This window comes from Lathyrus oleraceus, chromosome 7 (assembly GCF_024323335.1).
Source record: "Lathyrus oleraceus cultivar Zhongwan6 chromosome 7, CAAS_Psat_ZW6_1.0, whole genome shotgun sequence".
Taxonomy (NCBI): Eukaryota; Viridiplantae; Streptophyta; class Magnoliopsida; order Fabales; family Fabaceae; genus Lathyrus; species Lathyrus oleraceus.
Window position 1 is genome coordinate 127,816,507 of NC_066585.1, and position 18,364 is coordinate 127,834,870.

An 18,364-nucleotide genomic window follows, 5' to 3' on the forward strand; every position below is an offset into this window, starting at 1 on the left:
CCTTTGGTGTTTGTCAGTGCATCCAAATAATAAAATATTAAGGCTTAACACTAAATGGGACATGCGCGCAAATGAGCCAACTAGAACATGACACGAATCACATTCAAATTAAAAAAAAAACGCACGAGGCAACGAACGTTTCATCGTCTTCAACCTCAGAACACTAAAAATTAACTTCTAAAACTCGTATTTTTGGAGGGAATCAAACATGGATTAAACCTCCCCACACTTTATCATTATCATCTCCACACTCATGAGCCACTGATTAGCTCTGTGTGTGGAAAATTTCTCAAGAACACAAAAAATAGTTTAGCCTACAAATTAAATTAAATGGTAGATTTGAAGCAATTAAGGTTCAGACCATGGGGTTAAGCATCATTGAGTGATTTCGAGTAAGAGGGTAACTTGAATGAGTGAAGAAGATGAGTGGAAATACCTAGTTGAAATCAGTTCCGAAGAGGGACTAAATGACTATTGACAACTCAAGGGAGGTGTTTTCTAGGTGTGTTAGTGTTTCAGAAAGCTTCAGTGATGTTAAGGGAAGGATTTTGGGTGCTTGGTTTGGATTTAAATGGTTCAGAACTCAAAAAGTGCAACTTTGTTTTGAAGGTGAAAACTTGGTTTCGAGGCAGAGTGTATTTGGATTAAAAAGAATTAGAAACTGATGGAATACCTTCCCCTATTTATAGGGAAGGTGATGGAAGTGTTTGGTGAGAGAAAGAGGGGGTTTTGTTCAGAAAAGTGGTGAAGCTCGAAGCATGCTTGAAGGTGGAACTTTTGGGACAAGAGTTGGATGTTTCTGACTTTGTTTGCACTCCAACCCAATTGGTTTTGCTCCTTAGCATCAGATAGGTGCAACAAAGGGCTTTGATCTGAACTACTATGGCTTTGTCTTTTATCCATTTTGGGGAAAATTATGACTTTTGCACATGGCTTTGAGTTTGATCACATGAGATCTTGTTGCAACCAAGTTGACTTCTAAACATGTCACATAATGTTATGTAATGTTTTAGGGCTCAAAAGGAATAAGAACAATGTGGATTAGGGGCTTGGTGCATCAAAATGCAAAATCTAGTCATGTGTGGTCTGGTTTGTGCAACATGGCAAGTCAACAACTTTGAACTTGGGCCAAATGAAATTGGATCGTGCATTTTGCATGAAACTTATGCCAAATAATCTTTGTCATGTCCTTGATCAAATGCAGGAAGAATCAGGTCAAAAGGAGTTATGGTTTGGAAATGGCAATGTGGTAAAGTGGGGGTCTTGGGCATGATTCTAGGTCTGGCTAGGCATCTTGACCAACTTGGACAATCCTAAAATTGAGGTCCTTTCTCAATGAGTTAGATCTTGGACCTTGAAACAAAGTTGAAGAGGGATTCAATTAGGACAGTTTTCTCAGAGAAGATCTTGAAAAAATTGAAAGATGGAAAAGTTATGGGCTTTGGACCAAATAGTAGGCCAGTCTTGCCAAAATGTGACCAACCAATATGACCTAGAAATGCCATTTAGTGATTTTCTTGATTTTTAAGGAACGATGATGGAGGTTCGAAGTTCATATGATCATGTATTGTAGGAAAATGAGGCTTGGAGCTTTGTGGGGGTGATTTTATGTCAAGTCCTTGGTGAAATCAAGGCATTAAAAGTGAAAAGATCATGATGAAACCAAAGACTTGTACCATTGATGAAATGAATGTTTGCTTGATGAGATATGGTTAAAAATGACTTGAAGGGAAGGTTAATAAAGTGTTGAATGATGGGATGATCAAATGAGGCAAGGCATAAAACTCAAGGGATGCACAAACTAAGGTGTCTTGGTCCACGAGTTTCATCGAGATCCATAGCTAGACAAATTAGGGTTTTGAGGTGCAAGAGGTGCATTAAGTTGATTCAAAGGGTTATGGCATGAACACTGTTGGATATTAGGGGTACTCAATGGTATGGTCAATGCACAAAGTGAATCATGACTTGTACAAGCTATTAAGGATCAATAACTAGGGTTGAGGTCCTTGGGTGACCAGATGAATCTTCACATATCTTCAATGAGGGCTCACCATCCAATTTGGGTTTTGGAAGTGAGGGAGTTGTCTTGAATGCTCCTCCAATGTTCAAGGAAATTGAGGATGAATATTAGGTTTAAGGTGGCTCGGACACACCTCAATAATATCAAAGGGTCTTGAAGCTTTTATAGATAAACTTCCATGCCTTGAGTTTGTAGATCATTATAGGTGTATATGCATATGAGATGACATATAAGGGATGTATGCTCATGAATTAGGGTTATGGAAGGTGATGTGGAGGTAGGGTAGATTTGAGGGTATGATAATAAGCAGGTTGCGTAGCATATAACATACACTATAAGAACATTCTTGATGTAGTTGATTGGAACTTTCATTTTTGTGGCCAGAAGTGCAACTTATATGGATGTCATTTACCTGTGATACTTCGATGACTTTGAGCATATCCATGAGTATAATTTGGGGATCTCTTGTTTGATCTACTTGTACTCCAAGTTATCTAAAGGTTGTATGTGGAAGACGAAACATGTGACACATATCATCACACGATTGAAGGTAATATTTATTGGTCTTTTAATGTTTGTTTGTCATTTTCATAACACTTTTGCAACGCCGTTACTAGTGATTCATGTGTTCCAACATTTTACAGGCTTGGATCCTCCTACACTTCCCATGCATCTACGGTTGGTCATGGGTACCAACATATACTAAGGATATGTCATGTGCTTCTATATTCACCCCACTCAGAGGGAACCACGTGACAAATCCATTCAAAGTGTATCTTGACTGCTTGGTATCAGAGGATTTACGCTTCCATACATATGTCGATCATTGTGACACGCGTCCATTTGACGATATAGTCCTATACTCGAGATGGTTGGCTTGCGGTTCACGTCTGAAGTGTCCTCATCTTCCTGAGTGTGTCATGCAGAAGTTCAGTTACATGCAGTATATTCCCAGAGACCCTTCTGTATTTGTTTCCCCTGCTATGACACGTAGAGTTAGGAATGTTATATTTGATGACTGTCTTAATCATATGGTATCGGAGAAGACACATAGTTCCATAGTTGAGAGTGACTAGAGCTACGTAGACAATTACGTTCAGTGATTATTTAGGGTGTCATATTATTATATGATACATGATGCACTAGGAGATCCAATGAGGCCAGCTCATCAGGAGATACTAGAGGAGGAGCAGACTAGGGCAGATTATGTTATTGATGTGTTTCCTAGATGTCGTTGTATCATGGAGATTAGGTAGGCGGGTATTGACAAAGGAATCTTTTCGAATGACTCTAAGGCCAAGGACGTTGTGGATGCCATGATGACGGAGGCACGAGAGGGACTGCAATACATGAGGCAGGATAGGAACGGGGGGTCCTGAGTCTAAGTCTGTCATACGTAGTAGTTTATAGTATTTGTACTACGAATTTATTTTCTGCTGTATGTTATTGACTTATTTCGACCTTATTATGTACTATGGACTTATTACTTTATATATGTGTTATTTTCTGTATAGCGATTGTATGGTCTAATTCATCATAGTATACATTTACTATATCATCAATTTCATCTGAGCATCACTAAAACAAACTTGAAATTTACTTTCTGGTCTGGTCACGGAGATGCATCTTCTGATTCTGTCTGGTGTGAATACGAAGATACATCTCCGAAATAATCTATTGTAAAAAGGAAGATAACACAGGAGTATTAGCTTTTTTATTTAAAACTTAATAATTTATTTTTAAATTTGAGTTGATAATCTAGATCAACTAAATACATTGTTAAAAATAAAACTAACATGATATTAGGCTATTAAACGAATGAATTTTATTTAAGAAAGGTGAAACAAAATTCAAACCAAACTAATATAGTGAAACATAACTAATTCCAAATGTTCTTTTTTTTTTAAATCTCAAATCCAGGTTTTTTTACCGAGATAACCCACTTTTTCGAAAAAATTCCCAAAATACCCCACTTTTCAGGAAAATTCCCAAAATACCCCACTTTTAGGAGGAGGCGCCAATTGGATTGGCGACCCCTCTTAAAAATTGCAAGGAGGCACCAATTGGATTGGCTAGGGCACCTGCCCTAGCCAATCCAATTGGCGCCTATGTGTAATTTTTAAGAGGAGGCGCCAATCCAATTGGCTACTCCCTTAAAAAAGCATCAAATGAAAAAACCTCCAACATGAAAGTTGTAGATCTTTTCAATACAATGAATTTGGATATAAATGTTTCATCATTTGGATTTTTTATGAGAAAGTTATGGGCAGTTGAAGTTGGACTTCTGAGTTTTTCAACTGTTATCTGACCTATAATGTCTTGCATTATTTCATGTGTTTCTTTTAGGAATATGAATTTTTGTCCAACATAACATTTGAAGTAGACATCTTAAATTTTGCAATTCACTTGGTCCCACCTCAAAATAATTAAAAATGAGTGAGTTAGGTCCTTGCAAACTTGACCCAAAATTAGGGTTTCTGTCAAAACATGTGTATGTGAATTTTGCCAAAAGGGACCCAATTCAAGCCCTTCTGTTTGAATGATAAAAGCCTCAAATGACAAAACCTTCAACATAAAAGTTTTAGTTCTTTTCAAGATAATGAATTTGGATAATTGTTTTTGCATCATTTGCATTTTTTATGAGAAAGGTATGGGCACCTGAACTTGGACTCTTTGACATTTCAATTGTTATCTGACCTATAATGTTTTGTATTATCATATGTGTTTATTTTAGAATTATGAAAGGCTAGTTCTGAATGCTTGGTTTCGAGGATTGACTCCATGGGGGCGCCATTCAAATTGGCGACCATGTACAAGCCTTAAGTGTAGGCGCCAAACCAATTGGCGCCACCATCTGCATGTCTGACACGTGGCTTTGTTGTCTCCTGCATGCTGAACAACTCACTTATGGATGGCTTGCATGATTGACACATCATCTCTGACCATCTTAGGTGTCCGACACGTGGTTGTCTTGTCTCCTGCGTGCTGATGACTAGCTTCTTGATAGCTTGCATGGATGACACATCATGTCTGACCATCTTAGGTGTCCGACACGTGGTTGTCTTGTCTCCTGCATGCTGATGACTAACTTCTTGATAGCTTGCCTGGTTGACACATCAACTCACACTGTCTTGCAGGATTGACACTTCATCTCAGACACGTGGCTCTCTAGTATCCTGCATGCTGAAGACTCACTTCTTGATAGGTTGCCTGTCTGACACATCAACTCACACTGTCTTGCCTGACTGACACATCATCTCAGAACTGTCTTACATGTCCGACACATGGCTATCTTGTCTCCTGCATACTGAAGAGTCGCTTCTTGATAGCTTGCCTGGTTGACACATCAACTCACACTGTCTTGCAGGATTGACACATCATCTCAAACACGTGGCTCTCTAGTATCCTGCATGCTGAAGAGTCACTTCTGTCTTGACTAGCTAGCATGCTTGACACATCAACTCACACAGTCTTGCATGACAGACACATCAACTCATGACTAGCTAGCATGCTTGACACATCATCTCATACTGCATTGCATGACAGACACCTCATCTCAGAACTGACTTGCATGCTTGACACATTATCTCAGAGTAGCTTCAATGTCCGACACATCATCTCAGAACTAGATAGCATGTGAGACACTGATACCATCTATTTAAGTGTCTTACTATCAACATCCAAGACACTTCACTCACATTCATCTGCACTTGCAAAATAGTTTTCATCTCCAAAATGTCATCTTCATCATTATACAGTGTCAACGTTCACTGCAACGGTGAAACTTTTGAGTCCGAGCTTCATGGTTTTTGTTTTAGAAACACTGATACCATTAGAGTCACGTTGAAGAGAAATGCAACCTTTTTGCATTTGAAAAAAAGAATACAATCCTTTATAGGATCAGGTATTGTGTCAAAGATGACATATCAAAATCCTATATTTTTTTAGAATGGTCAATGCAAGTTTTTCCCCCTTAAGATACGAGACGATGAAGATGTTGAAAACATGTTTCTTAGTCATGAACATTCAGGCATGGGTTGTATCGAGTTGTACATTACTCTACAACCATGTATACCGTCTCAACAGTCTCAACTAACCGATCAGGATGCAGCTGGTGAAGATGTTGCAGATGATGCACAATGGTCAGATGAACTCAACCCAGAAGCAGAAGTAGAAGTCGACATTGTTGATGATGAAGAAGAGGAGATTGAGATACAGGTTGATCACATCCTCAACAACGACGATGAAGATGAGGCTCAACCACCACCAATACCTCCTAGTCATGCCTACAATCCTCCTTAACATATGACAAATATGGATCTTCACGACGATGAAACGTCCGACAGTGTCTTCTATAATCCGTATCCGAGACCAGTAGGCGAATTAAAGGTGGGAGACATGTTTCGTACCAAAGAAGAATGTGTCTTGGCAATCAAAAAATTCCACATGAACAACTTTGCTGACTTTACAGTGAAACGCACTGATTCTAGAAGGTATGTTATCGAATGTCATAACATGCTTTGTAAGTTTCGTTTGGCTGCATCTTACAAGAAGAAAAATGACTCTTGGGAGATCGCTTCAATAGACCCACCACACAGTTGCGTTGCAACTAACGTTGAACAAGATCACCGTAAACTGAGCACAACTTTGATATGTCAAGACATTCTGCCATTGGTAAATAAAGACCCATCAGTGAAGGTGAGTATAATTATATCCCATATCCGAACAACATATAATTATACTCCATCTTACAAGAAAGCATGGATTGCAAGGACAAAGGCTGTTGAACAGGTTTTCGGCAACTGGGAGGATTCATTCAAGGAATTACCACGGTTTTTATGGGCACTAAAAACTTATGTCCCAGGAACTGTGGCAATTCTGGAGACAGATCCAGCAATGATACCAGACGGAACATGTGCTACAGGTAATAGAATATTTCACCGTCTCTTTTGGGCATTTGACCCGTGCATCAAAGGTTTCGCTTTCTACAAACCTCTCCTGCAAATTGAAGGCACCTGGTTATACGGAAAATACAAGGGTACTTTTCTCATGGCAGTTGCACAAGACGGTAACAACAATGTATTTCCCATTGCCTTTGCTCTTGTTAAAGGTGAAACGGCTGGATGGATGAGGTTTCTTTCTTCGACATCTCAGAATGCATGTCGCTCCACAAGCCAATCTATGTTTGATTTCAGATAGACATGCTGCCATTGAAAGTGCCTACAACAACCATGACAACGGATGGCATGATCCTCCTTCTACACATGTCTACTGTATCAGACACATTGCACAAAACTTCATGCGTGCTATAAAAGATAAGAATCTTCGCAAGAAGGTGGTGAATGCTGGGTATGCTTTAACTCAACCGTCATTTCAATATTATCGTGATGAGATTCGACTGTCTAATGAAGACGCGGGGAGATAGATAAATAACATCCCAGTAGAGCAGTGGACAAGAGCATTTGACGGTGGTTGTCGATGGGGCCACATAACAACAAACATTGTGGAATGCATGAACGGGGTTTTCAAAGGGATTCGAAATCTGCCGATAACCGCCTTGGTAAGATCAACCTATTATAGGTTGGCTTCTATGTTCGCAACCAGAGGTTAAAGATGGAGTGCAGTGTTAATGTCCGGACAAGTATTCAGTGAGTGTTGCATGAAGGTCATGAAAGAGGAGAGCATCAAAGCTACGACACACGCTATAACAGTGTTTGACCGTCATAGACAAAATTTCAGCGTCCAGGAAACAATGGGCAACAACGAGGGGAGACCAAATTTAGCCTACGCTGTTAGACTACACAGAAGTTGGTGCGATTGTGGAAAATTTCAGGCCTTCCGCATACCTTGCTCCCATGTCATTGCAGCATGCGCTTATACTCGTCAAGACGCTTACACCCATTTATCTGATGTGTACAAGGCCAGCACCATCATGAATGTATATAGTCAAAGCTTTTCAGTACTAACAATGGAGGATTACTGGCCTCCATATGAAGGAGATATTGTTTGGCACAATAAAGAGATGTGTAGAAAGAAGAAAGGAAGGCCAAACAGCACACGTATCAGAACAGAGATGGATTCCACAGATAAAATGATAAGATTATGTAGTATCTATCGTCAACCAGGATACAACAAAAACAACTGTCCCAATCAAGGAGCATCATCTAGATCTTAAGATTTTTGTAACATTTTATCTAGATCTTAAGCTTTTTGTAACATTTTATCTAGATCTTAAGCTTTTTGTAACATTGTATTTCTGTAACAATCAATCATTATATATCATTAAGTTCTTGTTACAACGAGTTTCATACGTGGTGATGTTCCAAAACAGCATCAGCAATTGAGGTTTGTCTCTCGCATAAATCACCTTACCGTATCGGCGACGAACACCAAACATGATAGCCAAATGATTATATGAGTTGTGGAACAATAGGTCACACAACGCATCTATTTATAAGACAAAAAAGGCATTTTATGAGGGACTCGCCAATTGAGTTGGCGCCTCCTTTTAAAACCTACACAAAGGCGCCAATTGGATTGGCTAAGGCACCTGCCCTAGCCAATCCAATTGGCGCCTCCATTCAAGTTTTAACAACAGTCGTCATATGAACAACTTTCATGTTCATCAAAAATCCATTTGAAACTTGGAAGCTCATCATTCATTTCAAAACATTATAGGTCATTTTGACAGAAACCCTAATTTTGGGTCAACTTCGCAGGGACCTAACTCACTCATTTTTAATTATTTTGAGGTGGGACCAAGTGCATTGGAAAATTTAAGATGTCTACTTAAGTTGTTATGTTGGACAAAATTTCATAACTCTAAAAGAAACACATGAAATAATGCAAGACATTATAGGTCAGATTACAGTTGAAAAACTCAGAAGTCCAACTTCAACTGCCCATAACTTTCTCATAAAAAATCCAAGTGATGCAAAATTTATATCCAAATTCATTGTCTTGAAAATATCTACAACTTTCATGTTAGAAGTGTTTTCATTTGAGGCTTTTTTAAGGGAGTCGCCAATTGGATTGGCGTCTCCTCTTAAAAATTACACATAGGCGCCAATTGGATTGGCTAGGGCAGGTGCCCTAGCCAATCCAATTGGCGCATCCTTGCAATTTTTAAGAGGGGTCGCCAATCCAATTGGCGCCTCCTCCTAAAAGTGGGGTATTTTGGGAATTTTCCTAAAAAGTGGGATATTTTGGGAATTTTTTCGAAAAAGTAGGTTATCTCGGTAAAAAAACCTCAAATCCAACCAACATCGAATTGAATTAATATTTGTTATATTAATCGGTTAATTTTACATTATTATTGAGCATATAATTAAACAATAAATAATTCATTATATCATCTGAATTTAAAATCACTTAATGATATTTGGACTAAAATTTCAATGTTATTATTGTATTGAGTGGAAAATTTTAGCTACTTGAAAAACCAAGTAAACTTAGTTCAATATTGTACATAAGAAAAAAAACAGCTCATAATTCAATATCACGAATCTTATAAAATAAAATAAAGAAATGACAATGCTAATTAAGCGAAAACCATTAAACAACTATTATTATGTAAAAGAATTAAAAGAATTAATACATGCTTGTTTTTACTTTCTCACTTCATACTATCTCACATCTACACAATGGACAAGTATATTCGCGTTCATGATAGACACATTGTAATATCCATTTAGCGATACATTCCTTATGGAAAATATGTGAGCATTTTGTATAAAAGAGTTCTGTTTGTGATCCATTGCAAAACTCCTCAAAACAAATTGAACATTGATCCTTAGAGTCTGAAGTAATATCAACTTCCAAGTTTGATGATAAGCCCACAATTTGTTGATCATTATTATAAGGATGATTTTGATCAAATTGATCTTCTTCTCCAATGTGCGAAGTAACCCTTCGAAGCAACACACTCATCACCTCCAATTTTCCACATAGAACCATTCTTCTAGCACCATCTCTCAAATCATGTATAATTGAGTCTGTTTCGTGGTTAGGTATGGCTTTAAAGATTTCGTACAAACATTGGTTGTTGATATCATTATTGTGGCATAAGATATGAAGAGGAATCTCAAAGTTGTTGAAGATGGGTGTTATTAATTTAAAGATAAGGTTTTTTGGGTCATTGGGTGTAGAAGAAATAGTTAAGTGAGTGTAATGAACATTGACGGTGAAGGAATCATTCAATGAAAGAGTGTTTGATTCGATTGGTTCAAGAACATGAGACTCTCTTAAGTTGAAGGAGGAATCCATGAATGATTGATCAAAGTTTTAGAGCAAGTATGAGGTAGAATTAAAAAAAAGTATAATATGATTGGAATACAATGCTTTTATAGGCAAAAAGTTGAAAGAGTTTAAGTAGGTTTAAAACTAATAAGATAATGTCAAATAGTAATATCCGAAAAAACTTGATAAAGGCAATCTATTTGTTTTAACAAACATCCTTGGTGCTAGATTATGTCGTCAATAATAACTAACACGATTTGATTTGATTTTTTCTAAAATAAAAACTAACATCGTTAATATTTGTGACGAAAATTATGCATGAATAATAACTAACTTCATCCAAATATTAATCAAACCAATTTAATGAAATTTAATAAATTAAAATTTTATTTTAATTATAATTTAAATCATCTTGTTTACACTATAGTGTCTCGCTTATAATTATAAAAAAAAGTTTTTCAATAATTTTTTAGAATGGGAGGGCTAAAGGCCTGAACAAAAAAAATTAGCCAACAAGCTTAACACATAACCCGATCCAATCTAAATTAAAACGACGCCTCAAACCTATCTGTTTAGCTAAATAGTCAGCATATTGGTTTGGTTCTCTTAAAATACGATTGAATTGCACTTCAAAATGATGCAGGTTCTAAAAAATATGTCTAGCCAAAGTCACACCTTGTTGTCGAGACAACAACATTCTTTGCAGCGCATAAATAACAGAAATATTATCAATTTGGACCAAAAATTTCTTGAAGCCTCTCTTTCGAGCAAGACCCAAACAAGTGAGAACACACCAAAATTCAGCCGAAATACTGTTGCAAATACCTATATGTTTATGAAAACCACCAAGCCAATCTCCTTCGCTGCCACGAAAAATGCCCCAACACGAGGCAATAAACCCATTGCAATCTGCCCCGTCGGAGTTGAGACAAACCCACCCCAAAGAAGGCGGACACCAATGAATTAAGGCCAGAGACCTATTAAAGGGTTGAATATTTTAGGCAAATCTTTTGCAGGATCAGTACAAAGAAACATCCTTACTCACTTCATGAATCAGATTAGCAGGCAACACAAAATTTGGATCATGAAGCATCTTATTCCGCCAAGTTCACATAATATGACAACAGAAAGCCCATATCTCTGGCCAATCTTAAGTAGTCTACTAACCATAATGAGAGAGACTGAAAGAAAGTCAGTTATGTAAGGAAGTTGCGAAGAAACAAGAATGTATTATAAGAGATTTATTATAATAATTCTTTCGATATTAGATTTTTAACAAAGTCATATATATCCGTTGTTTATTTATTCCAAAAGAAAAGGTAAAATATCGATAAAACCCTAAAAAGAAAAAAAGAAAATGGTTGTATCAACCTAATTCGGGTTCGGAAGTCAATTATGCGAGGAGAAGATATTAACACTCTTCATATTCGTTGTACTCAATTGGAATCATTTAGTTAGTTTTGCAAATAGAGAGTTAGCTTTCATTTATTTGTTTTCTTCTGGTTATTAAATGTTTGAAATAGAAAAGAAAAAAGACTGAAAGTAAGTTTTTTATTAAGGTTGTGGGTCTTGCTTTTATGTATCCTCAGGTGTGATAAGAAATTCAAAGCTACGTAGTTCTTGTAGAAAACCATGTTTGTGTTTTTTATTTTAGTGATCGACGTTTAGGTCACATTTGTAGCAGTTAAACATTGCTTGTATGGGAGGAATTGAAGGCTTTTTACCTGGACTATGTCGATCAAAGGCTTGTCGAGGCTGCCAATATTGGCATGGAACGAGCCAAGGATGATAAAGTGTTGGAAGCCAAAGTGGAGAAGTTGAAGGCTATTGACCATCATATTGATAGAAAACTAGAGTGCACCAAGCTACACTTTCAAGAATTAAAGAAAAAGTTGAAATCCTCTGTCTAGTATTCCATGCTGATTGTTGGACATAATTTTACGCTACTTCCGCCATTGGGTGATCTACTATGAAATCAACAACGACTTGGCATTTCATGGATCTCAATAATATATATGTTAAAGACTAAATAGAGAAATCATATTGTAGTTTAGTTCATTAATATGTAATAGCTAACTTGATCCAAATATTAATCAAATCGATTTAATGGAATATATAAAATTAAATTTATTGACTCTCGATTTATTTATAGAAAGAACTTAGTCTCACACTCTCGTTTTTATTGACTCTGACCATACTCCTAAACCAGAATGCTTGACTCTCGCGGTCTCATTTTGAATTTAAAATTATTTTTTTGAATATAGATAAAGTCTAATTAATCCTAAAGCGCTCTCGCGGTGTTTAGGATTAATGTCTAGTTTCAACTATCTGGTTAAAATCTCAAACTCTCGTTCTTGTTGACCGTAACCTTAGTTTGTTTTGTACTCTCGTACGAAAAGCAGTTTGATTAAAATAAGAAACTAAAACCGGAAAAATAAGTTTTATAAAAACTAACACCAATTATTTATTGAATCCCGTCGTTTCGACGGTCTTTACATACCGATACCTAAGGGTTTAGCCGGACATAGATCCGGTAACAGACATGTCAATTGGGGAATTAAACATACAGTAAGGCATAAATAAATAAAACAGTAATCAATAATAAACTTGGATTGCAATTTAAGAACTGGAATTGAATCTTGAATCTCCGATTAAATAATTCTGGCAGGCTTTGGCAATAAATAGCCCTTACAATTGAATCTCAAATGCGTAAAAATAATAAACTCTAATAGTCCCCGATGTGGAGAAACTATCACTTTTACAAGGTAAAAAAACTGCCTAAAAAAACTAAAAGAAAAACAGTGTTGAACAATATTAAGCGTAGACTTGAAAACTGGAAGAAGAGAGAGCTTTTGTGCGAGTCTGAGAGAGCTTTTTTTTATATCCTTTCCATATTCCTCGTTTGTAGCAAAAGTAGTGGAAATCGTGGCTAAAAAAGTGGAGGAACAATAGGAAGACTAGGTTGTAGCGGTTGCCATAACCCTAACTTCATGATGAGTGGCGAGCGCCACTCTTGTAGCAACCGTTTTCCACTTCTCAAGGGTTGGTGGTGGGCGCCACCTCCCTCTTGGGCCTATGTGGCGGGCGCCACACTCTTTGTATAATGGGCGCCACAAGCCCATTTGCTTTGGTGTCCCATTATGCCTTTGGAAACCTCATTTTCTTCTCTTTTCTTGCATTTTGCTTTCCTTTTTGCTATTTTCCATTTTTCTTGTGGTAAACCTTTTAATCGGTAAATACCTGTAATAAACATAAAATACTGTGTAATAATAAATGTTAATCGAGTAAAAAGCAATGCATATGGAGCCAAAAATACGATACTTTTTTGCGTTATCAAACTCCCTCATACTTAAACCTTTGCTTGTCCTCAAGCAAATGCCGCATACATAAAAAGTTTTGTAAAATATTTGCAGCATATATTATCAAGACTCATAGAAAACACAGTTGCATTCGGATACTCATTATAGTCTATAAACTTTACTTTGGTTCCAAATTGTATTAACAGGTACTTACTTCCACACTAAGGGTATCGTTAGAACACATAGTCGCAATGTTGCAACCATAAGTCTTCCCCCTATACAAACCAATCTGAATCATGTTGTCATGCATAAGCCTACCTTACTAAACCTTCTTTTTATCCTTTTTCATTCTTGCACAATCACATTAAGCCTGTTATCTTTTCACATTCATAGCAAGATAGTCTGTTAGTGACTATGATCTCATCATTATTTCTTTCTTTCTTTTTTGCACTTTGGCTCAAATAACAGTTAAAGATGGTTATACCGTTGGGCTAAATGACCGGGTGAGAATCACCTAACTTAGAGGGAACAACATTTTTCATACATTTAGTAATCTTTTCTTATTTTAAGCCTGAAATCATACACTTATTTGCATCGAATTCTTGCATAGTGTGTGCTTAGGATGGTGCTGACTGCTAGATAAACTACTGAAGGAAATATTAAAGGATATAATTTTAGGCTATGGCATGACAAGTACTCAAATCGATCTTATACTTGGGAGATTTAAGGTGTTAAAACGATACCGATCTTATAAAGTTTTTCCAAATCTCCACAATTCAACCTCAGTTTTATTTATAGGTTAGAATTTTCAAAAGATGCACTGTATCTCTAAGTCTAGATTTTTGTAAAAATTTTGTATGGCTTAAGTAAATAGGAGAATCAGTAAATAACGGAAACCACACATAAAGACTCGACAACACATTGATATTTAACTTGACTAACACTTTAACAAAAATTAAAATAACCAAAAAATTATAAAATAACAAACGGAAATAACAATATTTTAAATCTAACTAGAAATCGGTAAATAAAAAGCGGTAAAGCTTCCTCCCCCATACTTAAATCTTGCATTGTCCCCAATGCAACCACATAAGATAGGAAAGAAAGGTAGAACATGGTTATTTAGCTACTAACGCCTTATGCCACGTGTACGTGGATGTCCACCGTTTCCTGGCTGGTGAGGTGGCGTATAGTTCTGGAGGTCTTCCACACGCATTGTCAGTGTTGCCATTTCATCGATCAAGCCAGACATGTTTTGTTCGGTCCTGAAAGCATAGTCGTGTTGATCATGCTGCATTAAGCGAAGGATTTGCATCATTTCAGTTTGCTGAGCTCCCATGGTTTGGATCTGTAGGTCTCGCTGAGCGCCTAATTCTCTACACCATAGCAGTTCAGCATAGATCTCATTAAGAGTGGCTGGTGCCACATTTCTTCTTGGTCGTTGACTGGAAGATGTACCTGCAACATTTTCAAATGACGTGTGTGTGATGTGCGGGTCAGTAGCGGGAGCAATTTTCTCCGGAATGTGATACTCATCGGTGTCTCCGCCAACAGCTACATTCTCAGGAATGTGCGCGGGGACTTGGTTAGGCACCAGGTTATTAGTATAACAATAATTATACGGGTTGCGCACATCTGTGCGATTTGGATTTGGGAGGATAAATTCTTGTAACACATTATTAGCAATTATTAAATTAAATTTATCGTCACTCCTTCGTTTTACTAGTTTCATGCTCCTGGCCATGTCAATGTCAATGGCATGATGCGGGAGCGGGGTTAGCCTGGAGAATTTTTCTTCGAGTCCTAGGACTCTGGCTATAGAGGTTATTAAACCTCAAAAAATAATCGAGCCTCGCTTCGCATTGACAATGGCCTGCATGTGAGATGGCATAAACGGGACGGTATTCACCCTTTGTGGCAAAAAGGTGGCGAACAAATAAAAGAGTTCTTTTTCGTTCACCTTGTTAGAATTTGCTCGGCCAAAAATGGTGCACGCCAATATTTGGCGGAAATATCGAATAGCCGGGTTTTGAATTAAAGTGGCTATGTTTCCCTCAAAACTATGGGTTATTGTTTGCCCTCCAAAATGGTTGGAAGGCACGTTGCCAACCCTCAGTATCTGGGACCTCACTTGCTACATCATCCCCATGGGGAAAATGTAGCAGGTTCGTGTCATACCCCAATTTTGTCCGGACATTTTAATTTCTTTTATAAATTCGATTTTTAATTCCAGTTTGCATCATATGTATAGCATGACATGCATTTAATTATTAAAATCTAAAATATCAATCGGAATAAATTCTTGAAAATACAGTCAATTTGGTTAAATCATTCCTCAAGTTCGCGCAAAATCAGTGGATAAAAAGTTTCGAAATTAAACTTGCAGACGTCAGTATTATTAATCTACGGTTCACGTAGTTTAATCAGATATGCTCGTTATATTTTTCGACGACTTCTTCAACTGCATTTTAATCCGTCTGAGCCTGTTAATCGGTGAAAATTCATTTCAAAATTAAAAGTAAGCTGTATTTTTTCAATAAGTATATTTCGCACTTATCATTTTAATGTATCCAATTTAGTTTTTCGAGCGAATTTTCGCCCGACTTTTATTCATTTTTAGTCGTTTTAATTTTGTTCTTTCATCAAAATAGTCAAATTAAATAAATAGAATTTCCCATGTTATCATTTTAATTTTGTCATGATTATTTTCAACGTTGTGAATGTTATTTGATTCAATTGATTGAAATTGATTAAGTCATCTAAAGACAACATTATAGGCATTTTAATTTATTTAAATAGTGTGTGCTTCTTTGATTCGATATGGACCATCAATTCGAATTAATCAATGGTCCATGTTAAGCAATCCATGTTTTTCCTATTTCATCCAATCAAAAGTTAGAAATTAAATAAATTAGCTAAAAAAAATGTGTCTTCCAAGGACAAAAGGCCAGCTAGCACTCAAGGACCCTACCTCCAACGGATATAAAAAAAAAGGACAAAAGTGCCAGGAGACCACGAACGTCTCTTTGCTTTAACTCACATACATCACTGGTCCAAAAGGAAGAAGAAAAACGAAAAATAAAAAAGGAGAAAGAAACTATTCCCTCTTCCTCTTCACACCGCCGTCCACCCATCTTCTTCCTCTCATCCTCGATGGAACCGCCATAGCCACCCAAACACGTCACCCCTCCCACTACTCCCGTTTCCACCGCATCCGCCTTCCGCCGGAGAACGCTTACACAAACCACATCTCCACGCCGTCTCCGCCCTTTGCCAACCAAACACGTCACTACCTTCACCGACGTCACACGATACAACCCACCACACCTCCGTCGAACCACAACAGCGCAAACTCACCACCACCGCGAAGCCATCTTCACCGGTCAACCTCCGCCGTGCATCTCCTACCCTCCGGCACAACCAAATCAACACCGTTGAAACCATTTCGACACAACCTTCACACCGCCATCACCTATCCCCCATTTCCGGCATTATCAATTTCAAATCCGACATCATGACCTTCGACAATATCGTCGCCATGTTTTCGGTCTCACGGTAACTATTTTTCTCTTTGATTTTATTCTGCTTCCGTTTCTTTTTTTCTGTTTTTGACCTGTTACTTTCTTCCCGTTCGATTCCCTTTCTCCTTTCTTCTGTTGTGAAGTTGTCGTTGTTATGTTATAGTTTTTGCAGGTTTTTCCGTATCGAGCTTGGCTTTGTTCGCATTTGCATTTCGCATTGCAGAATGACTTTCGTGTGTTTGGTTGCGTTTAGAGCTTGTGTGCGTGCTATGTTGTGGCTTGAAATGCAGAGTATACTACTTTATAAGTTATAGTATTATGTATTATTTTATAAGTTACAGTTAGTAAGGAGGTTGAAATAAAGAATTGGATTTTAAAGAGTTTTTCTTGGTTACCGTAGAAAACGTTGCCGGTTACATTTGTTTTACAAGTGCGAGTAGTAATGGCTAGAAATGCATGTCAATATTTTATTTTAAAACATATGTGAATCCATACTCTGTTTCTTCTTTCTTTTATATTTTTTTTCTTCTTCTTTTCTATTCTTTCTAACTTACTTTAGTTGTTACTCATCTTTTTATTAATATGATTTAACTAAGTAGAATATGTTAACTATTATTTAGAACCAGTACAATGCTTTAACCATTATTTAGAAGTAGTTTGTTGAGGTAAGTATTAATTGTGCTTAGATGATAAATATTTTAAATTTTGTTCTTCCCCAAATAAATTTCATATGTTGATTAAGTAGAGTTGTAATTTTTGTTTTTTGGATTTAATGTATATTTCGGTTCAGTTACAATGTCCGTGCTGATTTTCATTTTATGTTTTGAGCATTGTAAAATTCATAATGTTTGTGTTAATATGCTTGGGTTGCTGTTTTGATTATTTCATCGTATAAAGTCAGATTAAATCCGTGGATTCGACCTTTATATGTCGTTATGTCACCAAATTTTCAGTATATCAATTGAATGTTTTCACCTAGTCATGATTTTGTGTTTGACATTACCTATGTTGTCATCTCGCACAAACTAGTTTGTGAGCACATAGTGGTCAACCCACTCTGATTCAATTATTTTACATTTAATATTGTCATTTATTTCTTTTTTTTTCAATTAATTAATTAAAGTTTTGATTAAATTAAGATGATTTTGTTAACTAATTTTAATTAACTTAATTGTTCGATTATATTAATTCTTAATTGAATAATTTTGATAATTGATTTTAATTACCTTAATTGGACGACTTAATTGAATTTTAATCAATTAATTTTGTTAATTAGAAGTCGACCA

General features: G+C 36.8%; 1 protein-coding gene across 1 annotated transcript in view; it reads left to right on the forward strand.

The window, feature by feature from the left end:
* The window catches only part of LOC127102402 (uncharacterized), a 94,607-nt gene extending 77,014 nt beyond the window's left edge, over positions 1-17,593 (forward strand). Inside the window, exon 4 of the mRNA XM_051039772.1 lies at positions 17,290-17,593. Within this exon, the coding sequence (XP_050895729.1) occupies positions 17,290-17,392 (103 nt within the window). The 3' untranslated portion in view covers positions 17,393-17,593. The remainder of the gene's footprint in view (positions 1-17,289) is intronic.
* The last annotated feature ends 771 nt before the right edge of the window (positions 17,594-18,364 follow it).